We start from the raw sequence: 25,573 nt of genomic DNA on the forward strand, positions 1-25,573 counted from the left end.
TCCAACCTGCAATGCAAGGGAAATGAGAAACTCTCCTCCAGGTTCAAGAAAATGGATATCTCATAAATATTAAAAAAGGTGAGAGGAAACTCCTAAAGAAAAACTGAACACAACCCCCATCTAGATTGTACAGTTTTGTAATTGAAAAGAATGAACAAATATAAGACCCAATCCTAACCATTATGTCTGTGCTTAACTTTACACCTGTGAGTAGTGCCATTAATTTCCATGGGATTAAACATGCTAACAGTTAAGCACGTATGTAAGTGTTTACAGAATGGAACGTTAGGCCTCTTATTCATAAACCCCATTAAATTGTATCCTTTGCCTTTGTGTGATACTTAGGACTCAGTCTTAGGAACTTAGGAATTGTAATACCAAATCAGAAATGAGGTCTATCTAGTCCAGTATTTTTCTCCAATAGCAGCCAGCATTAGATGCTTCACAGCAGCAGATCTGGGATAATTTGCCTCCCATTCGGTCTCATCCTGAGCTCTAATAGAGATTGGCTTAAACCTTGAAGCATGAGGTTTAACAAACCTCTCAGAATTTTTGCTATTCCTTATGATAACTCTGGAGATTCTGATCTGTATAAACATCCAATCCCTTTTTGAATCCTGCTAAATTCTTGGCCTCAATGATCTAGACTAACACAGCTACCCGTCTGATACTTGACCTCAATGACTTTCAAGAGCAGCGAGTTTCAGTCTAATTATGTGTTGTGTGAAAAAATATTTCTTATCAGTTCTGAATTTGCCACTTTTTTATTTCATTAGATGTTCCCTTGCTTTCGTGTTAGGAGATAGGGAGAAATAAAGCACTGTTCATTATTTTATATACTTCTAGCATGTCTCCTCTGATTTATCTCAGTTCTAAATTAAATAATTCCATTCATTTCAATCTCTCTTCACGAGTTTTTCCATGCCTCTTAGTCATTCTCATCACTCTTCTCTGCACCATTGATGTATATAAAGGGATTAAAATACTTTCTCTACTGTTCTCCCTCTCCCTCCCCATTTCTTATGCAACCTAACATCATTTGCATTTTTGACTGCAGCTACACATTGAGCAGATGTCTACAGTGATACACAGCATCCTTTTCTGAGTTGATACATTTAAGTTCGAACCTTCTAAGGTGCAGCAGGTTACATTGTCTCCTGCACTTGTATGACTTTGATTTGTCAACATTAAAACTCCCATTTGCCATCATGTTGCCCATTCATCTACCATGTTGAGGTCTCTATGAAGTTCCTCATAGTCCCCTCTGGTCCTGATCTATCCTAAATAATTTTGCGTCATTTGCAAATATTGCCACCTCACTAGTCACCCTACCTTTTCCAGGGTCTCAATATAGTAAACAACACTGGACCTAGTACAGAACCTTGAGGCACCTGACTATTCACTTTTTGGTATGATGAAAATTGACCTTTTAATACTTTTTGTCTTCTAGCCAGTTTTTTATAGATGACATTACTTCACCACAACTACTTAGCTTCTCTAATAGCCATTTCTGAGGGATCTTGTTAAAAGTCTTTTGATACATCTAAATAAATTGTCAAGTGGTTTTTCTTTATCTACTACTTTAATGATGCATTCTAAGAGATTGAGACATTATTTTCCATAGCAGAAACCCTGTTGGCTATTTTTTCCAATACTACTGTTTAAAAAACACCCCAATTCTGCAACGTGTTCAGTATATATATATGCATAATGCAGCACTGTATACATGGCAGAACCAAGACAGCTAGAAAATAAAAACTAACTTCTGCTAACCCTGATATTTTATTCACAGAGTTCTTATGTGAATGATCTGCACTTAATATAGTTTATCTTGCTTCCTCCAGCAAAACAGCTTTCAACTGCTGCGGAAGTCTGCAGACTATGTTTAAGATTCCCAAAGGGATCCCATCTCCATTTGAAAAGTTTTAGGGGTTCACATATGCAAAAAGATTGAAAACTACTGCTCTAACAGGCACAATGTTGCTTTTTAACATTTCCCAAGACATAGTTTAATCTTTCTCTCATAGATTTCGAGGCCACAAGGGACCAGTGTGATCATGTCATCTGACTGCCTGTATAACACAAGCCATAAATCTAGCTTCATATTTACCTTAATCTTTAAATTTGCCTTGTTGTGGGGACTGTAATATTGGCAGCTTGTGGGAGCCCAAGAACTGCACTCAGGAGCCTTGGGTTCTCTGCTACTGGACTACTGAATAACTTTGGGCAAATCACTTCTCTGCACCTGTTTCCCCATCTGTGAAATAAGGGTATTGATACTAACCTCCTTTGTAAAGTGCTTTGAGAGCTATTGATGGTAAGCGCTGTATAAAACGTAGCTATTATTACTAATCACTATCAAATGGAAGTGCCAGCCAGTGGCCACGCTTGTGGTCCCGACTGACCAAGCCGTTACTCTAGCTTTGTGCCAAAGGGAAGTGGAACAGAGCAAGGCCGTGCACCCGGGCAGGCCAGCTCTCTAGCAGGGCGAGAGATGCTCCCTCCATCAGGTATCGCAGCTCTCACACGGCCCGCGGGGCCAGCACTGCTCAGGGGTAGGAGGCTGCAGGGCGGCGTTGGGGGCACAGTGGGCTGGGAGCACAGGCAGGGGGGACGTGCTGGGTCAGGCGCCCCGTAGCGGCCAAGCGCAACCCCCTCAGAACAGCGGTGCTAGGGCCGCGTGCACCACCCTGATCACACTTCTGTCTGTGCCGCGACCACCGCCCCTGCCTCGCTAGCAGCCAAGCCCAGCCTCGAACGTCCACGGCAGCCCTGGCCCCGAGCAATCTCCCACTGGCCCGGGAACATTCCGCGCATGCGCTAAAAGGGCGGGGAAAGAGTGCAAACAGCGTGGGCGACGCCAGCATTTCTGTGCGCATGCGTGTAGGGTTCGCCGCCGGCTCCCTGAGCCAGTTTATGTAAGTGCGCCGGAAGTAATCTCAACGTCTCCCCTCCGGGTCGGCAGTGTACGCATGCGCTGTGGGAAGGAGCTGCCTAGCTGGCGCGTACGCGAGCGGGGCGATGCTGTCGCCGGGCTGCTCTCTACTCTGCCTTATCCTGTCCCCAGCCAGTGCGCAGGCGCGTCTAAGTGTCGCCGCCGCTGCCGACTGACTGTGGAGTGTCGTCAAGCGCCGCTCGGATCAGCGAGGTTCAGTGGAGCGGTCAGCCCGTTAGCGTGAGGGGGTCCGGCGCCAGGCAGCACCTCCGCCGCCCTCTGCCAGGGCCTAGAGCCGGCCGGCCCCGTCCCACGTGTCCCCTCCGAGAGGCTTCTGCCCCCGTCCCCTTCCCGCCGAGAAGACGCAGGGTCCCCAGGCCGTGTGAGTCCCCGGGTGTGGGCTGAGGAGCCAGCGCCTGCCCCGAGTGCGGGGTGCCGCGCTATCCCGTTTTCCGGGCAGCGGCAGGATGAAGCTGGTGAGGAAGGACATCGAGAAGGATAACGCGGGGCAGGTGACCCTGATCCCCGAGGATGCCGAGGACATATGGCACACCTACAATCTGCTGCAGGTGGGCGACAGCCTGCGGGCATCCACCATCCGCAAGGTGCAGACCGAGTCCTCCACGGGCAGCGTGGGCAGCAACCGCATCCGCACCACCCTCACCCTCTGCGTGGAGACCATCGACTTCGACTCGCAGGCCTGCCAGCTGCGGGTCAAGGGGACCAACATCCAGGAGAATGAGTACGTCAAGATGGGAGCCTACCACACCATTGAGCTGGAGCCCAATCGCCAGTTCACGCTAGCCAAGAAGCAGTGGGACAGTGTGGTGTTGGAGCGCATTGAGCAGGCATGCGACCCAAGCTGGAGCGCTGATGTGGCAGCAGTGGTCATGCAGGAGGGTCTGGCTCATATCTGTCTTGTTACCCCCAGCATGACACTGACCCGGGCCAAGATTGAAGTGAACATCCCCAGAAAACGAAAGGGTAATTGCAGTCAACATGACCGAGCGCTGGAGAGATTCTATGAGCAGGTGGTGCAGGCAATCCAGCGTCATATCAACTTTGAGATTGTGAAATGTGTTCTGGTGGCCAGCCCGGGGTTCGTAAGAGAACAGTTCTGTGACTACATGTTCCAGCAGGCAGTCAAGACTGACAACAAGCTGCTGCTAGAGAATCGGTCAAAATTCCTTCAGGTAAAGTTGATAAGTCCTTAAATCAGGAAATCCAAAAAGAGTGAATAGTTATACAATGTGACAAAAAGGTGTTATAAGTAAAGTGACATTAACACACAGAAAACTTAGGCTGAACATCAAGAGAAATGTATTTTTGGTGGGATCTTAAATGATTGGCTAGTAAGGAATGTAGGTGTCCTTTCGTTTGGGACATTTAAATCTAGACTAGGTAAAGCAGTAGGTAATTAAATGCACCCCTCACCCCCCCCCCCCCGGAAAAATATAACAAACAAACAAAAAACCAAAAACTTGGTAGTGGCTCATTAAGATGGCAGAAACAACAACAATTGGGAAATTACATGAATGTCAACTCAGTCCTGTTGTGTCAGGCCCTACCAAAGTCACGGTCCATTTTGGTCAATTTCACGGTCATAGGATTTTAAAAATAATAAGTTTCATTATTTCAGGTATTTAAATCTGAAATTTCACAGCATTCTAATTGTAGGGGTCCTGAACCAAAAAGGAGTTGGGGGAGTGTCGCAAAGTTATTGTAGGGGAGGTTGCAGTACTACTACTTAACTTCTGCAGTGCTGCTGGTGGTGGTACTGCCTTCAGAGCTTGGCAGCTGGAGAGCAGCAGCTGCTGTCCGGGAGCTCAGCTCTGAAGTCAGAGCTGCTGCCAGCAGCAGAGCAGAAGTAAGGATGGCACGGTATGATATTGCCACCCTTATTTCTGCACTGCTGCCTGCAGAGCTGGGACCTCAGTCAGCAGCTGCCACTCTCTGGCCATCCAGCTCTGAAGGCAGCAGCACAGAAATAAGGGTGGCATGGTATGGTTTTGGTATACCATCCTTATTTCTGCGCTGCCTTCAGAGCTGGGTGCCCAGCCACCTGCTGCCACTCTCCAGCCACCCAACTCTGAAGGTAGCACAGAAGTAAGGATGGCAATACTATCCCCCCCCCCCCCCCCGCAATAGCCTTGCAACTCTCTTTTGGGCCAGGACCCCCAATTTGAGAAACGCTGGTCTCCCCTGTGAAATCTGTGTAGTGTAAGGTAAAAGCACACAAAATACCAGTATTCACGGTGGGAGTCCAGATTTCACAGTCCATGACGCATTTTTCAAGGCTGTGAATTTGGTAGGGCCCTAATCATGAGTGTTTAATGACAGATTTAATGCTGCTGTAAAAAAAGCAAGCAAAAACATACCTGTAACTGGCAGGACTGAGTTAACATTGCTGTTGAAAACTTAAATATTAGGTTCTCTTGGTTTGGTTGTCTGCATGACCTTAAGGTTTCATTTACTGATTATTTTTCATCTGGGTATTTTTTAAAGGCGAATGGAAAAAAAAATAAGAAAAAACAGATTTTAAATGTAGCAAAAGCACTAGTTCCTATTGAGGATTACTCTGATATCTAGTTTCAGATGTATTTTGCTCTAGGCCAGTGCTCTAAATCCCAGCATGTTTAAAGCAAATCTTGAATGATGGAAACATTTTTTTCTGTCCTCGCTAAATTTAAAGATAGCTGAAGGGATTTTGTTCAATATTTATGAAAAAAAAATCACCTTGAGAAAAAGACTGATGATGGAAAATTTCAGTTCACAAGTGAAACATATAAGACTAAATAATCAGCATGGACTAAATGATCCATTTTTTCTTCTATCTATAACATTTATTATTGTAGGTCCACTCCTCCTCCGGACATAAGTATGCGCTGAAGGAAGCTCTTTGTGACCCAGCTGTGGCCAGCCGTCTCTCTGACACAAAAGCAGCTGGGGAGGTCAAAGCCTTGGATGACTTCTACAAGATGCTGCAACATGAGCCTGACCGGGCTTTTTATGGCCTCAAACATGTGGAAAAAGCCAATGAGGCCATGGCCATTGATACCCTGTTGATCAGTGATGAGCTCTTCAGGCACCAGGATGTGGCTTATCGCAGCCGATATGTGCGGCTGGTAGATAGTGTGCGGGAGAACATGGGCACAGTGCGCATATTCTCCAGCCTCCATGTGTCTGGGGAGCAGCTCGGCCAGCTGACAGGGGTAGCAGCTATCCTGCGTTTCCCTGTTGCTGAGCTCTCTGACCAAGAGGAGGCATCCAGTTCTGAAGAGGATTGATGACAATGGCTCACTCTACCCTTCCCTCATAGCATAGTAAGACTAAAATGATAGTCACGGCACTTCCTTTCCAAATACTGCAAGCAGATGTGCCATGGCATGCAATTTAACTTTTTGAGAACAATATTTTTGAAGGTGTTTGGTTTTGTTCAACATGCTCTACTGGATAGCCATATGTATTTGCACTTGCTGTGGTAATGATGATGGGTATACTATAGGTTGGGGTTGACCATTGTTTGTACAAACTACACTCTGGATCTCCAAGAGCATAACAAACATATAAAAGTCTCTGATTTGGTTCCTGAAAGCTGCTGATTAGGTATTTTAAAGAAGATGAGTTTCTTTGCCTTTTTGGTGAATGTACAAAAAAGGATAATAAATTGTCACATTTTTCTGCTTTAAATTATGTGCTTGCAAACAGTACTGCAAAGTATGGAAAGCAACGTGTTAGGTATCATATTATAAAGTATACTGATACTTTTCAATGAGCTGTCCAAGGCTTGCCCATCTGAATGGCTATGTTGACAACTTGGTCAGGAACCCAGAGGTTATACCTTACTGATGTAAAAAGGAGTAGATTGTAGTAGGGATGGGAAGAATACCAGATATGGATCTGTCTTCGTCATGAATCCAGCCATTTGGCTGAATTTAGGAATATTTAATACTGTTCTATCAGAAATGGACACTTTTTAAAAAAAAACACCCTGAATTGACAGTATCCCTTTAGACATGATGGCAACTGGAGGCCAAGGTGTGAAGCTATATGTGCCATGCTTTTAACGTTTCTTTAAATGCAGTACCTCAGATCCCTGTCATGCGAGCTTCAGAAAGTTGTACTATATGCTGATCTATATGCTATAATTCAGATGTTCCAGCTTTAATTAACTGTTTTCTAATGAATCAGCATTGGGATAATTTGGGCCTGATGCTGCAAGCCCTTACTTGCATGAGTAAGGTTTGCAGAATTAAGTCCATAGTTTCCCTAGTAATCCTTTTGGCAATAGATAAATGGCTTGCATTACAGTCTCATAATCTGGTATTCTCATGTAGATGTTTTTAAAAACAGGTATGTACAGTACAGTTCCTCTTGGCAATAGAAGATCTAATTAGAGGCGGGATTTTGGCCTTTTTGAAGGTAATAATGTTTAGAAAAAGTTAACTTAGTTATTTCCCAATTTTATTTAATCTATTTATCCATATTTATTAAAGGTGCTCAGAACTGAGGTGATCAGATGGTAATCCAATATTTCCTGGAGTTTATAGTTTTGAAAAAAAGTTTAGCTGGGGGAGCTTAGGGGGGTTGAGGAGGGGGAATCTTCAGAATCTGAAACACAATTAAGGTGGTGTTTGGGGCGGGGTAGGGCGGTGATGGTAGTGTCAAGAGTAATAGTGCAATTTTTACATATAAATCAGTTTTTATCAGGATGTCAGGCAAGGCATGGCCGCAAATTTAGGTTTTTTTGTTTTTGTTCTTTAAATACTGTTAAAACTCAAGTTGGGGCAACCCTTGAGTTATAACTTGAATTAACTTTTCAGTGAGTTGCAATGGTCCACTTTGGAAATCTGATTATAGAGATCCTGGCCTTAGAGCCCAATCATGCAAGGTCTTGAATGCCTTCAACTTCTATTGAATGTTTATCTGTTTGAGGAATTACAAGTAATCACTGAAATTTTCTCTTAACAATTAAGCGCTGTTTCACTTTATATAAAAAAAAAAAAAAAAAAGGATGGGGGGCATTCTTGTTGAAAGGCTGTAGTTTATCTGGCAAGATCCTGAGCCACTAGCAAGGGTTGGAATGTCCTCCGCTTACATTAAAGTCAATGTGATTTGACAGATACTCAGCACATGGCAGAACCAAGTTGCAATAAATAATCTTACATCTGACACGTTAGTTTTATAGCACTAAATGGTTTCACTGTGTCTAAATACTGCATAAGTATTTTCTCTCTTGAGTTTGCTGTATTAGACCTGTATGTTGGTAAGCAAACATCGGTGGTTGTTATTAAATATTGCAGTCATTTTCAGGATAACACTATTTATAATTAAGATCAGACTGCAGCACTGAGCTTGTAATTGGCATGGATAGCTTAAAATATCTTTGCATTGGTATAATTTGTTGAATTATGCTGTCCTAGATTGTGGGACAGAAGGGCTTGCTGGTTGTTTGTGTCATGCATGAAAAAATGAGTTCATTAAAAAAAAAATTAAGAGGTACAAAATTTTTTAGCCTTTTGTAGTACATGAAAGGTACAAAGTAAAAATAGTGCAATTCTACACTTTTATACTATGTGCCTCTAAGTGTGACATGTACTGTATTGTCAAATACAGCTCTTCAAATAAATAACCAATATATCAGTTTTTTGGAAAGGTATAATTCTCAGAAGTATGAGAACTTATTTTTGCAGTTCAGTAACACTTTATAGTGGTTTTGTTTCTCTACAATATTTCTGTTTAAGTTTAGAATTGGAGTTCTGCAGTGAATGAAATTTATAAAAATATAGATTTTTCTTTTAACTATTATTGCAGTCCCACTAGTTTACTGGAAGAAATGCATACTTCCAGAAAACAAGACACCTGTAAATTTGTTCATAAACACTTTTGCAGTGTAATCAAACCCATAAACGATACAAAGGAACATGTAGAAAAAAGCATCAGGTTTCAGGAAAAAGTGTATGGAATCATCCTCCAAGTAGATACAGTAATTAGACCCCCTACACTTGACAGAGTTCCATTGAAGCTGATTCCTTTTGTAGTTAGAGGTATTTGATGAAGAGTTCTTTCCATATTGGCACATGTACTTGCAAAGTTAAGGCTTTAAACTTATATAAACCATACACAGAGATACTTCATCCACCACTAGAAGTCAGCAAGTGTTAAACAACACAGCAGTATTACACTACAACTTAGGACAGGACATGAGTACCTTTTCTAGCCAAAACTGCAATGGAAGTAGAGATCCCTGTGCTAGGATTGGCCCAGCATGGAGGGCCTCACCCTTAAACTTATGCCTTTGGGTTTTCAGCAGTCACAAAGAGGACCTCAGTATTGCCTTTCTGAAAGAAGAATGAGAAGTATAGACTTATATTAACTCTGTATAATACGGTTTATGCTGTGATTACCTTATTGATCACTCATTTCCCCGGATCAGCAGTGACACTTCTGAAGTATATAGGACTTAACATAGAGGAGTTGGCTCTAGCATGCCTGCTTGTAGGATTGGTATGTTATGACCTGGCCTATGCTTAACATTAAGCCTGTCAGTAGTCCTGTTTGTTTTGATCCAGCAACCCCTGTTCCTGGACCGATTAATTCACTTGGGAAGAACCACTGCTGATCTCAACATGCAAGTGTTCCTGGATTTTTATTATGAAATTTATCATAAAAATATAATATGATCAGCAACTAAAAAATAAATCCACTTGATTATATATCTTATTTTATTTGCTTTGTTTTGGAGAAGAACATGATTAACACAGACAATCATTTATCTTTTTATTTAGCTTTGAGCAGTTTTTTTCCCTCATTTAGGCCATTCAAATAAAATGCTATTAATTATAGGCATATAAAGGTTATTATACTAAATTTAAAACACATTTCTAGAGCAGTATTACTCAGACCTCAGTGGTTCAGGAGCCAAATTAGCAATCAACATTACCCAAAAGAGCCATATAAAGTAATTATATAATTTATATTTTTATATATATATAAAAAATACGCATACCACACACACACTTACAGCAAAATGAGTAAGTATTTTATCAACTACAATTGGTTAATAACATAGTAAAAGCATCCTGATTGGTTAATAACTTAGAATGGTTAATAATTAAATCACACTGTGTTTTAATGCATCTCCTGCAGCTCTTTGCAACACATATTAAAGAGCCACTTGCAACTCTTGAGCCTCAGTCTGAACCCTCTAATCTGAAACATCCATTTAAAAGGTAGACACTAAATCTAGACACAGTGGTAGTGGACTCAGGGATTCATGATAGTGAGCCTTGAAATGTAAAACTTGTTTTGTCAGTTCCTTTTGTTACAGCAACACTGATTAATTAGAGACCATGTAATGATATTAAGGATTATATTTTATTGTTGTATTCTTGGGTCTGACACCCTCCAAAAAAAACTTAAGTCCTAGGTTTGGAGCAAACAGAATAGTACCAACTCCACTTATTTTTAACTGTTGAAAATATAGATGGACATATGAATTTTTTCTTCATAATTTGTTACTTAGCATATATTTGACATTTTGTTCTGTTACTTTGAACTATACATAATGAAAATGTAACCTACTTATAAAAAGTGAGCAAATGCATGTAGGCTTTTAATATCCACTTTTGAATTAGCTCAGCTAGACCACTGTTTACATAACTAAAGTTTTCATATTTCTAACTATGCTTTCTTAAACAGAAATGGCACAAGTTACCTCATTTTGAGAAGGAAAAATATATCAAATAGCAAAAAGGTTTAGGCTACTGTTCATCTTATCCCCAGTCTGTCCTCTGCAAAGCGTGGACTATTCCTTATACACAAGATCTCTGAAAGTAATTTTCAAAACAACGAAATTCTTGAAGAGGGCTTACTGAGAAATCTGAGTTACTTTGGGGATGTAGTTTTCAAAAATGTAAGGGAAAGATTTAGAAATACACAGCTTTCATACTTTTAAGGTAGATTCAAACAAACATGAATTTGGAAGATCATTTTTATATAAAGATCTCTAAAGATAGTGAAACATTTTATTGTGAATATTTTGTAATAAAGTGAATATTTTGAGGTGTGCAATTTAGGTTTCTCTGAGAGGGAATAACTTCAGTATAACTGGTTCCACAGCACCTGTAATTCTCTGACTACTTCCGCAGCTTGTTGAAGAAGATTGTCACATTCAAATTTTGTGTAGAAAAGTAACTTTATTAAAACCTATAGAACTGTTAACATGGAAATCCTGCTTAAGGAAATCTTTATTCAGTGAGGACTGAAGTAAAGAAAATTCCAATCATGTTAGGTCTTCCAAGTACTATATTAGGTTCTAAATTCAAGCTCCAGGTTGAGACTTTTGTTTTCCGAGCAATGGAAGGAATAAACACAGGCTGGAGAGCTCCTAGTCTGAAACTTGCATAAAGAATTGCTCAATGAATAATGTTTAATGCTGCCAGATTTTGTTTTGTTTTTGACTTATTTGGTGTGCAATGGCTCTGATTTTAAGATAATGGCCACTTGTATTACATGAACTAAGAGATTTTCATTCCTTTTATAAACACAAAGGTAACCAGGAGTGTGCACTCTTTCAACTGACTGAATTAGAAATATCATGAAGTCAAGTTGTTTTGTAGTCTCCTAATGTAAAACATAATGTTGAGAAAAATATTAAATTCTTTCCTCATTGTGCCATTGTTCAAAAATTATTGCCCTTCCTCATTGCAGCTGAGGACTGTAGAAGGTGGTTGATCTCCCTAGTACTGCCTGAGTTGATCTCCTTAGAACTGCCAGCTTCTGGCTGATCCCAACTGTCAAATTTAGTTCTGAACAAGTATTGGCCCCTGATTTTTTGTCATTCATTTTGGAAATTCTACACAAAATATAGCTGCTGAAATAAAGCTCGAATAAATTACTCATACAATATAGAAATACTGAAAAGTTTGTGTGCTGGGAAAATGTTCAACTGACTTTTTACTGGAAGAACTTCAAAGCAAACAAAATATATATTGCTGCAAGAATATGTAATGTCTTCACATGAAAGACAAATTTAATTAAGTCTTTTAGTGAGCATTAACCTTCAGAAAGCTGGCACTTCTATTTTGCCAGCCAAAAAAATGTTTAGGGGGAAGTTTGTCTTTTTTTAATATGTATTTCTGCAGACCCCAAATGTTCAACTTTTGTATGTAGAAAAGACTTGATTTGTAAGGTGTTAAACACTATTTCCTTTTTCTTTTTTGTGTGCCTGAGAAAAATTTGGCAGCCTGCCAACATCAAAATATGATAGTGTTAGCTCCAGACCAGGCTAACACTATCATATTAGTGGGCAATACTGCTGAAAACACCTTTGAGCTGCCACAGCCGCTTTTGGCAGGAGGAGAAGGGCATAGGAAGGGGTATCACATGGAGCAGGAGTTCCTCAAACTCCCAAGATAGCGAAATCCAAGCTGGGCTCCCGTATTATATGGAGCCAGCAGCCCTTTACCTCTTGTGAGATAGGAAGTGGGACCTTCTGTCCCATGTGGAACTAAGGTGTGGGGAGGGCAGGGGGGAAGAGCACGTCAGCTACCTTTTGGATATAGCACATAGTTCCCATCCTCTATCTTGGATAACAGGCTGCTGCCAGCTAACATGGTTAGTCCTGTAGTTTAACTGGTAGATGTCTGTGCTGTAGGTTGAAGGTTCATGTTTCAAACCCTGATGATTATTCATTATGGGGAGGTTGTTACAGTTGTACATAAATGGTTTTAAGTTTTGCATACCAAAAAAACTAGGAAATTACATACAAAATCTGTATTAAAAGAATATTATTTTTTCAAGCATTCTGAAGCATCCATCTCCCTTCTGCGTATGTATTATGATAGTCTTTAACTACATCACATACTATTTTTTGTCACAGAATACCTATTTCATTCAGTGCACAGGTTGAATGTTGCACAGACAACTGTAAATCTGGCATTTCCTAACTTTTGAGTGTTTGACTTTGCAACCTAGATAGATAACCTTTAACAGTTAGAATATATAATTTAGAACATATGGAGTCTTTCACTTCTAGAACATAAGGAAAAATTCAGTTCAGGAGCATAGTGACTGACAGCCATAACTGGGGCTCTACCAAATGCACAGTCCATTTTGGTCAATTTCAGGTCATAGCATACCATAAAATTGTAAATTTCATGATTTCATCTATTTAAATCTGAAATTTCATGGTGGTGTAATTGTAGGGGTCCTGATCCAAAAAGGAGTTGCATGAGGGGTGTCACAAGGTTATTATGGGGAAGATCTTTTAACACAGATTTTTATATGTAATTTCCTTTTGTATGCAAAAGTAAAAATCCATTTAGGTATAATTGTTACAACCTCCCCATAATGCATGTTCAACAAGGTTTGAAACATGAACCTTCAACACTGCACCACAGACAGCTACCCTTACTTCTGCGCTGCTGCTGGCAGAGGTGCTGCGTTCAGAGCTGGGCAGCTGGAGAGCGGCGGCTACTGGCTGGGAACCCAGCTCTGGTGGCAGAGCCACCACCTGCAGCAGCACAGAAGTAAGGATGGCCTGGTATGGTATTGCCACCTTTACTTCTGCACTACTGCTGGTGGAGCGTTGCCTTCAGAGCTGGGCAACCAGCCAACAGCTGCCACTCCCTGGCCACCCAGCTCTGAAGGCAGCACAGAAGTAAAGATGACAATACTGTGACCCTCCTGCATCTCCTTTTTGAGTCAGGACCCCCAAATTAAGAAACTCTGGTCTCTCCCATGAAATATGTATAGTATAGGGTAAAAGCACACAAAAGACCAGATTTCATGGTCTGTGACATGTTTTTCATGGCTGTGAATTTGGTAGGGCCCTAGCCATGACTATTTTGGAGGTTGAGTTGCCTTATATGAAATAAATTTGTCGTCTCAATTTAGTTCTTAGTGGGCATTTGTTTACATCACACTAGGACCCCAACAAGGGCATTAAATGGACAGGGACCATTTTTTACCCCTATAGCTGGTCCTTCTGGACTAGGAATGAGGCACACTAGGAGAGTTGTGTGAAGATGCTTATACTTCTGCTACTTATTCTGCATCTGTTGTGAGAATTAATATTTCCATCTCTAGTACCTGCAGTCTCCTGTTTTAGATTCCCTACAGGCAATGAAGTAATTGAACTTATGCCACCAAAGGTATGTCTGCACTTAAAATGCATTGATGTAGGTAATCCACCTCCTTGAGAGTACTCCTGAGGGAATTCTGTGCCAAAAAATTAAAAATTCTGCACAAAAAAATAAAAATATCTGTGCACAATATTTTAAAATGCTACAAAATTCTGCATATGTTATTTGTCATAACACAATATTATCTCTCCAGTTTCAACTATTTTGGTAATTTATTTCAAAATACTTGTCAGCAAATATTCAGCAACAATACAGAGAGACAAAAATTCCCCTAGGAGTAGGGAGTTAAAGAAACCCTATGACAGCCCAGTTCTTGTTTTTCTGCCCCCTCCCCCTAGAGGCCAGACACTCACATTCCCTCCCCCTCATAGTCAAGCCATGGGGCCCTCCCCAGCCCAGACACTCACACCCCCGATCCTCCAGAGGCCAGCTGAAGCCCCCACACAGAATTCCATGGACCTACCTCTCTCTTCACCAGGGTGTTAGTCTGCTATAGCTATGTCTCTCCAGGGTGTGGATTTTTCACACCCCTGAGAGAGGTAAATGTAAATTCCTAGTGTAGACCAGGGTCAGTATTTAGTGTTAAGGTTAAAAGCAACAGTTGACATATACCTAGTTGACCTAATAATTTAATACCTTGGGCACTTTGGAATTGCTTTGTTAAAATTAAACTGTGTAGCCACTGTGATTTCTAAAGAATGATGCATATTCCAGGAATGTGTGGGTTGAAATGGATTGTTTTGAATTACAATAAATAGTTTCTGCTCTATGGAACATGGGCTCTCTGAATCCAGTTCTACTGGTTATGATAATCAGTACGGTAAAGTAAACAATTATTTCCGTTCTTATTAATTAACCAACCACTATTACAGATCAAGCCATCTTGTTTAAAGTAACTCAATGATCATTATGTAATTATTGGCCCTTTTACAGGACTTTTCACCAGAAGATTTTTAAGTGTTTTACAAACATAGAAACATTTGTGAGGGAACTTGAACTTGGTTGCTCTGCTTTCCCAGGAATTATAAGTGCTGGATGTGGAAGCTCATAGCTTGTGCTATCCTTCCCTTCCCCCTACCAAGTAGGAGTTCTAGAATGTTAAATTAAATTGGAAATGTTGCAATATGTAAGAAAATACCTTAAATACACCAGATAAATAGATTCTTAACTATACTTTCCTAAACTTGACAAAACTAAGATCCACATTCTCTTCTACACCTAGTCTCTGTGCAGTACAGCAAGGGTAGGGTCACAAAGGAGCAAACACAACTTCCTGATTTTTGTATTTCTTCTCCATTCACCGCAGCATAGTTTAGAACAGCCTGGGGTCTGCCTTAAACAATGGCAGCTGTTAACATCCTCCAAGGAGCTGTCAGCTAGCTAAGACTAGCTGAAATACAATATAGCTTCTGGCATACCCTGTAAGATGAGGTTGGAAGGAAAGGGTAACTGGCCAGTTTCCAGCCCCTTTGTACTGCTGGAGCTATAAAGTTGTGAGCCTATTGATGTAAGAGAATATGATAAAACTATAAAGTGAAAGTGTTTATTTACAAGAGTTCATTTCCCTGTACATGTTGGTAGCACTCAATTCTTCTCTCAGACAATTACAGCTTTTTTAAAAAAAGGTGTTGAGCACTTATAACTCCTATTGGCTTCTGAAGACGAGACCATTGATGAGCATTGCCAAAAATGGAGTAATCTGCATGAGCCTGGCAACATTCTGCTCACTCAGGACAAGCAGTGTCTAAAATAGTGAATAAAATGCAAATTTTTTCCTAACTAGTAAATATTCAAGTTACCTTTGCAAGGCTGACCTAGATGTTCTGCTAGGATACTAACTTTCTTGTACTCGCTGGAGTCTTAAGTGTACCATGAGTGGGAAACGTAAAGTAACAGCAGCAATTATCCATGTATAAAAGCTCTGCTTTTTAGGACTAATTGTGAAAACTAGATTTCTCTTGTCCTCAAAATCAAAACATCAAAATTAAGGTTTTAAACTTGAAAAAAAATCAGCTTAAATAAATCCTCTGTATGGCTGGTGCCAATCTACCCTTTGTTTTTTATTAGACAGTGAAGCAACTTTTATAGTAAAAAAGCCAGAGCTTAAATTAAATTAAATTTTCAAGACTGTCAGCTAGCTTGCAGATAAAAGGTCCTTAAATAACTACAGAGCATCAAACTTCCCTGCTACAACACAAAAGGTGCTTAAAGCTTCTGCTGCTGGCCAGAGCCTCCACTTCCATGCAGTCTGTGGGCATAGACGTTATGGAAGCCATATATTATACATACAACTGAAGATGCACATTCACTGCTTCAAATTGAAAATCTCTTGAAATTATTTTAGCTCTTTGGAGAAATAATCCATTTTTACATAAAAATCTAAAAACCTCGTCATTTTAATTCTAAAATGAATGGTATTTTTAGTCTGAACACCTTTCTAAAGTGTTAATGATTTTTTTCACCTAAGATATTTTTTGAACTAGTTCAGCTAACGAACTGCAGTCTGCAATGGCAATAGCAGGTACATGTCTATTGAGTATAATGCACTCCAAATAAAGCACACAAAAGAGAATTTTCAGATATAGCCACTGCATCATTTTATTTATATATTATATATTTTTTTTTTTTGCACTTACTTCAGCTAACTAAGAGGTCTAACTGATAAATTAAGTTCTCAGGGGCTCCATGGGGGACTTAAATCCTAGCCCAATTAGTGAATCCATTCACAGGAGGTTATCTTTCACCTGACACCTATATATAACATGGATAATATTCCTCTTATAAGTAAAATGAAGATAACTAACTAACAGGTACTAATATACAGTACAGTGAGTTTGTTACAGTCTTTATTTTATCTGTTGCAGACCATAATAGAATTGAATGTGCTTATACAAAATGTGAGAGAGGGTAGTAGCAAGTTTGGCGTGCCTCAATTGATTTGACAGTTGTCCGTCAATTTAAAAATATATATCTCAAAACAGATATGTCTCAATGAATGAAATAATGTAATTCAGAAACATTATAGTGTAAACCATTCTTCATACAGAACTCGATATATGAAAACATCTGTCACTAATACACTTCTATTTCTGTCTATGACTAACTCAACATATCAACCTAATTACTACCAAAAGATGACACATTTAAACATGTTCCTTCTAAAGACATGCAGTGTTTTGACAGAGCAGAACAGACTATTCGATGTTGGAATTTAGCATCTAGATAATTGGGGATGCGGAGATGCTTCCATTTGACCTCCATTTACAAGAAGTACAGGCTCTATTTCTTAAAGAGCTGGGGCTCCTCCCTGGCAAAATTACAACAATGGAACTAATTGAATATTGCTTTCTTTTCCTATACTGCTTATAGTAATCACTAAAAATCTCTATGCTTCTTGCAGCTGTGACTGCTAGTTATATGTTAAGATTTAAAAAAATAATAACTTCTCAAACAATATTACTTAGCAAGTTGATTTCTGTGAAGAATTAGCACATTAAAAGTAATGGAAGATAGCAACACTTACAGTGATGCTTTCATGTTAATCTAGATTTGATTTCCACTACCATAATTATATATTTTCTTCTGTCTCATTGGCTATTTAACATATAACATCATCTAATGAACATCTAGGTAAGTATCTTTCCAATAACTACTACTAATAGCAAGATACTTCCAAGACATTCACATTGTGTCTAAAAACATAACATATAGGATCAAACCAATAGTCCATCTAGTCCAACATCCTGTCTTCTGACAGTGGCCAATACCAGATGCTTCAGAGGGAAAAACAGAACAGGACAATTATCCAGTGATCCCTCCCTTGTCGTCCAGTTCCAGCATCTGGCCGTCCAAGGCTTAGGGACACCTAGACCATGGGGTTGCATCCCTGATCATCTTGGATAATAGCAATTGATGGACCTATTCTCCATGAACTTGTCTAATTATTTTTTTTAATACAGTTATACATTTGGGCTTCACAAGATGCCCTGGCAAAGAGTTACACAGGCTAATAGTTCATTGTGTGAAGTACTTCCACTGGCATGAGCGGCAGGTATCATAGGCACGGAAAGGCTTTGCCTTCACAAACAGCCTGATGTGTCTCTTCCCATGCTTCACCGCAGACCCCATCCTGCCTGCTGTTCCATTTGTGCCAGAGGCTTGGGCGGGCAGGCTGGGAGCTGCAGTGCCATGCCATGCCACCCGTCCTGCTGGCGCTGGGGCCACACTGCCTGCCCACTGCTGGGACCTTTCCAGCTGTGCCACCTGCCCAGCACTGGGGCTGGCGGCACACTGGCCATGCCGCCTGTTTGGGGCTGGAAGGGGCTGGCCAGACGGGGGTCAGGCCCAGGAGTGCAGCCTGGGGAGGCTGCGGCCGCACTGCCCTGTGCTGCGGGGTCAGGGGCACTGGTGGCGCTAGCCTGGGACAGTGGCCACAGTGGGGGCTGGATTCTGCTGGGCACAGACTCGGGCGGAAGGGGTGGAGTTGGAGGGTTAGCCTCCCCAAGCCAGGGGTTCACCCACCGCCCACATCCATTGTTTTTTTTAAAACCTGCTGCCTGTTAATTTAATTGGGCCACCCCGGTTCTTGTGTTATGTGAAGGGGTAAATAACACTTCCTTATTCGCTTTCCCCACACCATTCATAATTTTATAGACCTCTATCATATCTCCCCTTAGTCATCCCTTTTCTAAACTGAACAGTCCCAGTCTTTTAATCTCTCCTCATATAAAAACTGTTCCATAAGCCTAATCATTTTTGTTGCCCTTCTCTGTACTTTTTCCAATTCTGGCATTATGATATTTTCTGTCTTGTTATCTAACCAGGGGTTCTCAAATTGGGGGTCGGGACCCCTCAGGGGGTCACAAGGTTATTACATGGGGGGCTTGTGAGCTGTCAGCCTTCACCCCAAACCCCAGTTTGCCTTCAGCATTTATAATGGTGTTAAATATATTAAAAAGTGTTTTTCATTTATAAGGAGGATCACACTCAGAGGCTTGGTATGTGAAAGGGGTCACCAGTATAAAAGTATGAGAACCATTGATCCAACCCTTTCCTAATGACATTGTTAGCCTTTTTGACTGCCACTGCACATCGAGCAGGTGTTTTCAGAGAACTATCCACAATGACTCCCAGATCTCTTTCTTGAATGATAACAGCTAATTTTGACCCCATGGTTTTGTATGCATGGTTGGGATTATGTTTTCCAACGTGCATTTTTTTGCATATATCAACACTGAATATCATCTCTTATTTTGTTGCAGTCACCTCATTTTGTGAGATCTCTTTGTAATTCTTTGGAATTTGCTTTGGATTTAACTATCTTGAGTAATTTTGTTTTGTCTGAAAACTTTGCCATCTCACTGTTTACCCCTTTTTCCAGATAATTTATGAATATGTTGAACAGCACAGGTCCCAGTACAGATCCTTGGCGGAACCTGCTATTTACTCTTTCCACTGTGAAAACTGACCATTTATTCCTACACTTTGTTTCCTATCTTTTAGCCAGTTACTGATCCATGAGAGGACCTTCCATCTTATCCTATGATTGCTTACTTTGCTTAAGAGCCTTTGGTAAGGAAACTTTTCAAAGGCTTTCTGAAAGACCAAGTACACATCTCCACTGGATCACCATTATCCAGATGTTTTGTTGACCCCCTCAAAGAATTCTAATAGGTCGATGAGGCCTGATTTCCCTAAAAACATTTGTTAACACCAAAACATATTTATAACATTTTACAATATGAGCTGGTGTTATGTCCTAACATCTCTAATTTGCCTCTAAATCATCTCACTTCACTCATATTTTACTGGGCTTTCTTTTTATCAAGCCCAAATTTAGCCCAAAAACCTATGCTTGACTTCCATTTTAGCACTTTTGAGCGTTAGTTGGCTTTTTTTATTTGTTTGTTTATTTTGCTAAAATTATAGAGGTTTCTCAAGTCCTGATGAACTAAATATTATGAATAAAAAAGAATTGAAGATCATTTTAATATTTTTACATGGGACCCACTGCAATGGCCATTAAAGTCAACACAAAGGTTCTCTTTGACTTTAATGGACTTTGGATCAGGAATATAAACAGTGACTGAAAATTGTACTATCTTCCAAATGAAAAACTTAATGTATTATTAGAGTTACCCATTTATTTTTCCTGCAAAAAAACATGAATAGGGCTTTTGTGCTAAGAAATTCCAAGAGTGGAGGCTACTTTCCCATTTGACTCTGAAACTTTTTCTTTGCCCACTTTCATGTTTGCATTACAATTGGGTTGTCTATTACCTAATTATACAGCATATATGCCATAAGCGAAATTAATGTCACGTTGTAACAAAAGTTAGATGCCTGAAGTCCCAATCCCTGTTCTTAATGATTCCATGGCACAATATTGAGCCTTATATTGATAAGTTTTTCATATCACTGAGATATTAATATTTAACCCCGGTAGAGCCTTAAGATGCACAATACATATCCTACATAAGACTACTGAGGCGTTCAGGATACCTGCATGACTGCATACATTTTTGCTGTATCATAGCAAATTACAAGTCTGTCCTTAAACATTCTGTTCCAAGGTCAGTTCTAAAAGCTAGTTGCAGTAGGATGTGCAACTGACCTGGAGTTGAGACTAATTCATTCCTTTGCTCCCTAGGCTAGCTGGGCTTGGAAGGATCACATAAGGATGGTTGCTATTCCTTTTGGAGGACTTTGTCTTTTCCTTCAGCCTGTACTGAGTCAGAACGAGGCCTGAATGTCTATGTATTCAGCACATGGCATGGCAGACACAAGGGTTTGTGGCTATTGAGGATCAAAGAAGTGAGAAAAATAGCTATTTTCAGAAAAGGTTTATGCTGAAGTTCCATTCCTCAAATTACTTCTACTCTATCTGCCTCTAGCCAGCCAAGCTTTGTGGAGATCTTCTCAGAGAGGGAGAAATCCACTGGAAAGCTGTTTGGGAAGATAAATAATGGTGTAGCCTGGACTGGATATGAACAAGTCAAGAGGGCAAAAATGGTTCTTGGGCATTTCTAGTGAGATGCCAACAATATTTTTTAGGTAGCCCTCAGTTTTGACAACTGGGCTCCAATACTTATATTTCCTAGAATGCAGGAAGAGAGTTGTTATATTTTCTTTTTCCACTCTAGAAATGAGTGTAATGGGGTCCCCAGGGTGCATCCTGGACCATGGGACCACTGAGCCCTCCAAACCCACCAGCCTGGGCTATGCCTCACACTGTGATGATCCACTTACACAGCCATCCACAGGCAGGGACATACCTAACTGAGTTACCTTCTTCCAGAAGCTAGAAAGATTCTTGCTGTGATGGGTCAGGCAGTCCCCATTGGTCAGACAGTCTCCACTGCATATGTGCTTTCTCTAAGGAGCCTCTGGGATAGTGGATGGGCCATTAATGCCAATCTGGCCAGTGCTCCTTTGTCCTTACAGAAAGTCTGGCGGTAGGTGTCTCCCTACCTTGCAACATATTTTAATAGCACATATAGCAGTACTTCATAACTTCACATACAATGACAATACGTAAAATCCATCAGGATCTTAATGTTCAACAGGTCAAGACTTTTAAAATGATACCTCACAAAGCATACTTCGTACAAAACATATCATAATTATATGACAGTAGTGAATATGAGGGTTCCAGGGTGTTACTTTGTCACTATGAGTAATTGTGTAGTGCAATAGCATTGACTGATATAGAGCAGTTAGTGCCATAGCTTCATATTCCTGGTAAATTAAAATCAGATGGAATTTTTTTATAGCTCACAGCACAGTCCCAATGCATCCAGCCTCATCACTACATTAAGTTGACTGCTGTCTCTAGCAATTTTTCCTGCAATATTGTTGAGTATTTTTATTGCATTTTTAGAAGATAAAATGCTAAGCAAAACAGCTGACAAAGAAAAATAACGTATGCAAAATAACATTTTCAACAAGAAACCTAAAATGCACAGATATAGGCATTATGATCTTTTCAATGTGTGTCTGAATACTGATGGATGGAAAACTGCTCTGTCTCACCTGAAAGAGTGACCATCTTGATAAGTCATAGCTTCAGCGAGGTTACAATTTAGATTCTTCTAGGGCTTGATCCTGTACTTACAAGTAAAATAGGGATTTTTTACTGTATGTTGGGAATTAAGCCATGCATCAAGGAGTTAGGTGAGGAGAGAGATTATCAGTCACTTATATGCTTGTGATTTAATTACAGAAACAAATCCTTCACTGGGTGAAGAATAGGCACCACATACATTGTTTAAGGCCCCACTTCTGCCAACATTTATGCACAGGAGTAGACCTACTGATGTATTCCTAAAAGATTGCACATATTTGTGTTATGAGCTTTGACTTCAATATTGTAGAATTTCTCCAATACTAAGACATATCTTCTTAACTGGTTGATTATTGACAACAGAAAGCAGCAGAGTGATTCTAATCAAGGATATTATAGCACAGCATTTCTCAAACTGGGGTAACCCCTGGGGGTCCACAAGGGTACTCCAGGGAGTCCGCGGCCCCACTGATCAACTCACCCACCTCCCTCCCTCAACTCCTCCCCCTCCCTCCCAGCGCCTCCTGCTGCTATGGAGGGAGGGGAAGGAGTGGGGATGGGGCGTGCTCGGGGGAGGGAGTGGCAAGAGGCAGGGAAGAGGAGGTGCAGGGATGGAGCGAAGGTAGGAAAAGGTGGGGCCTTGGGGAAGGAGTAGAGTGTGGAGGGGCTGAGCAGACGGCTTGGGAGTCTGTGAAAAAAAATTAAATCAAGATGGGGGGCCTCAGGTTGCTAAAGTTTGAGAACTGCTGTAATAGCAGATTTAATCCTGGTGGTAAATTTAAGAAGGTAATGAATGATTTTGCCTCACTAACTTACATCTGCCAGGTATAGCAAGATACCAGCTAAACTCTTCAGCATGAAGCAGTAGAACAATGTTGAAAAAACCTTTGTTTAGAGAGGACTGATGTGAGCAGATGGATAACAGAAAATGAACTACAATATTTCTGGGAGCTCAGTGTGATAACAAAAAACTGCAATGCTAATGTAAGAGCTAAAAATATTTCTTTGCTTCCTCCTGTTCTAGTTCATATTTTAGAAATCTGTTCTTAAAAGAATATTATTTAAAATGAAATCACTTGATGTGATTAATAATACATACGAACATTGAAGCATGGTAGGAAAAAATAAGACTGGATACTCAAATGCTACTTGTAGTACTTCAAAAAATTCTCAGGCTCTTATCAGACATCTGTCTTTGTATTTAGGGTAATATTAGGATATTGTGTAGAGATGTGTAAAGGTATGTGTTTTTATTTTGAGATAAGAAGCCATCTTACAAGTAGGAGCATTTGGTGAAAAAGTGTCATGGAAGAAGTAATACATGCCTAGGGCTTGATAAAAGCATAGTGTATGTGTTTATTTCTAGAGACAACATAGCTGACAGAAAGTGCTAGATTAGAAAATGCTGCAAAATGCAAAGCATATAGTGTTCACTTAAACTTAACCTTTTGCATGAAATAATTTTCTGTACCACCACACTACTGGTTTTTTTAAAGATTTCAATATTTCTTCATAACAAATTATAGCCTAATAATTTTTAAAGATATTCTAATGAAATGCTTCGTAGGGCTATATAAAATAAATATGTGTCATCATTTGTCCAACTAAAAGGTCAGGGGACAGAAGTTGGAGCCTGGTTTAGGGATAAGGTAGAATATGATATGCCAGGAACTAAGGGAGAAAGTGAGATGTGCAGAAGGGAGTGGACCTGAGAGTCCAAACTGGAGTGAGAGCTAAGTTTCTAGAGAGTGGAGTAGAGTCAATGGTACTCAGTGGGGGTGGGATATATGAGGAGATGGATGGGAGATCATTGAATGGATTGAAGAGTTTTCTAGAATTTGCTGTGTGGCCTTCAGCATATCACTCAGCCTCTCTATGCCTCAGTTTACATATATTTAAAAGAGTATAATAACGCTTAACAACCTCACATTTGTAAAGCACTCTGGGAACCTCTTGCATAAGGGGAAATGTGCACATTGTTAAGAGCTGCATACATACAAATGCCGGTTTCCAAATTTCTGAATTCAATGGGCTTATTCAGATGGTCGTACAATTTAGTAGGTGACATTTTCTAAAACTCTGTTGTATTTAGAAAAGTTTTCCCTATTAAACAGTCTTATTCATTCATGGACAGATTACAAAGCTTTGATTCAATACATTTCCAGGCTTGATACCACATTACAAAACTATGTTCCAATACAAATCATTTTGTGCAAGCCAGTAAAGGAAGCTTTTATTTTCTGGTTTGTACAAAGCATTTTATTGGGGTTGAATAAGTCATGACTACTGAATTTGGAGCAACTTGCAAAATATATATTTCTTTACCTTATTTTATTGGACAATTGTCTACTTTTAATAATGGAAAGTCATTTTTCAGTGGACTGGAGTCTATCCAGAAAGTCAGTCTTTTGCTCCTCAAAGGTTAAAGATTAAGGAATACTAGTTGGAGGCAATATTATACAAAGGTTCTTTTGTAGTCCAGAGAAATAAAAAGCCTGATTTAAACTGTACTGAAAGGTTTAAAAAGTTGAAAACTTTTTATAAAGCTTTATCAGAAATACAGACACTGATATTTTGCCAGCTGGAATTAAATATAATGTGAACTCCCAGCATAACTGTCTCAGACTTCTGCTGGTAGGCTACAGCACTGTGTCGCCTAAGTTCACAGAAGATCATCGTACTACAGATGGATATTTTCTTCCATGTGGAATATTTGTGACTAGTAATATTTTTCACTAAGAAGAATACTAGTCTGATAAATAATAGACCAAGATCATACAATTCAGTGGTGACACTATCATAACCCAGGCAAAAGTTAAAGTGTGAAGCTTCTCACACTTATCTTACACAATGGAGGAGTCTACTTCCGTGTTCTTGGGACACCAGCTAATTATTAGCATTTCTGTGAGCAGGGGTGGCTCTAGACATTTCGCCGCCCCAAGCAGGGCGGCATGCCGCAGGAGGCGCTCTGCCGGTCGCAGGTCCCGCGGCTCCGGTGGACCTCCCGCAGGCATGCCACAGGAGGTGGCCTGCCTGCCGCCCTCCCGGCAACTGGCAGAGCACCCCCCGCGGCATGCCACCCCAAGCACACGCTTGGCGTGCTGGGGTCTGGAGCTGCCCCTGTCTGTGAGTGAGGTCTAGTGATAGGATCCAAGTACTGAGAGGCCCTTCTTGTTTCTATCCTTAGCTCTGCTTTTCACCAACTCACTTGGTTAAGCAACTTCTGACTGTGAATCATTTTCTATGTCTATAAAGTGAGGATAACAACATCTACTTTTGTGAAGAGCTTTGGACCTCAGTTTCAGAGTTGCTTCATGTCCTCAAATGAAAGGTGCTTTGTAAGTTCAAATTGGTGGTTTTCTTTGACTTCTTTTTGACTTCAATCATAGCAGTGAAGCCCAAATAAACACTCTCAGTCAACTGTCCATT

At 40.4% G+C, this 25,573-nt stretch overlaps 2 protein-coding genes across 2 annotated transcripts in view; both read left to right on the plus strand.

Annotated features, from left to right (window-relative positions):
* ITGA1 (integrin subunit alpha 1) overlaps positions 1-25,573 on the plus strand; it is a 131,673-nt gene that overhangs the window by 5,947 nt on the left and 100,153 nt on the right. The gene's annotated exons all lie outside the window — the stretch shown is intronic.
* PELO (pelota mRNA surveillance and ribosome rescue factor) lies at positions 2,856-6,529 on the plus strand. Its single transcript, XM_050947065.1, has 2 exons — positions 2,856-4,128; positions 5,791-6,529. The coding sequence occupies exons 1-2, from the start codon at positions 3,403-3,405 to the stop codon at positions 6,220-6,222; spliced, it is 1,158 nt and encodes a 385-aa protein (XP_050803022.1). The 5' UTR covers positions 2,856-3,402; the 3' UTR covers positions 6,223-6,529.

The sequence above is a fragment of the Gopherus flavomarginatus genome, chromosome 3 (assembly GCF_025201925.1).
Source record: "Gopherus flavomarginatus isolate rGopFla2 chromosome 3, rGopFla2.mat.asm, whole genome shotgun sequence".
In the NCBI taxonomy this organism is placed as follows: Eukaryota; Metazoa; Chordata; order Testudines; family Testudinidae; genus Gopherus; species Gopherus flavomarginatus.

What these genes read in the sequence shown, in the direction of transcription:
- PELO (XM_050947065.1), top strand. Translation starts at nt 3,403, where the DNA reads ATGAAGCTGGTGAGGAAGGACATCGAGAAGGATAACGCGGGGCAGGTG. An exon ending in ATCGGTCAAAATTCCTTCAG is followed by an intron (nt 4,129 to 5,790) that starts GTAAAGTTGATA and finishes TTATTATTGTAG; the next exon opens with GTCCACTCCTCCTCCGGACA.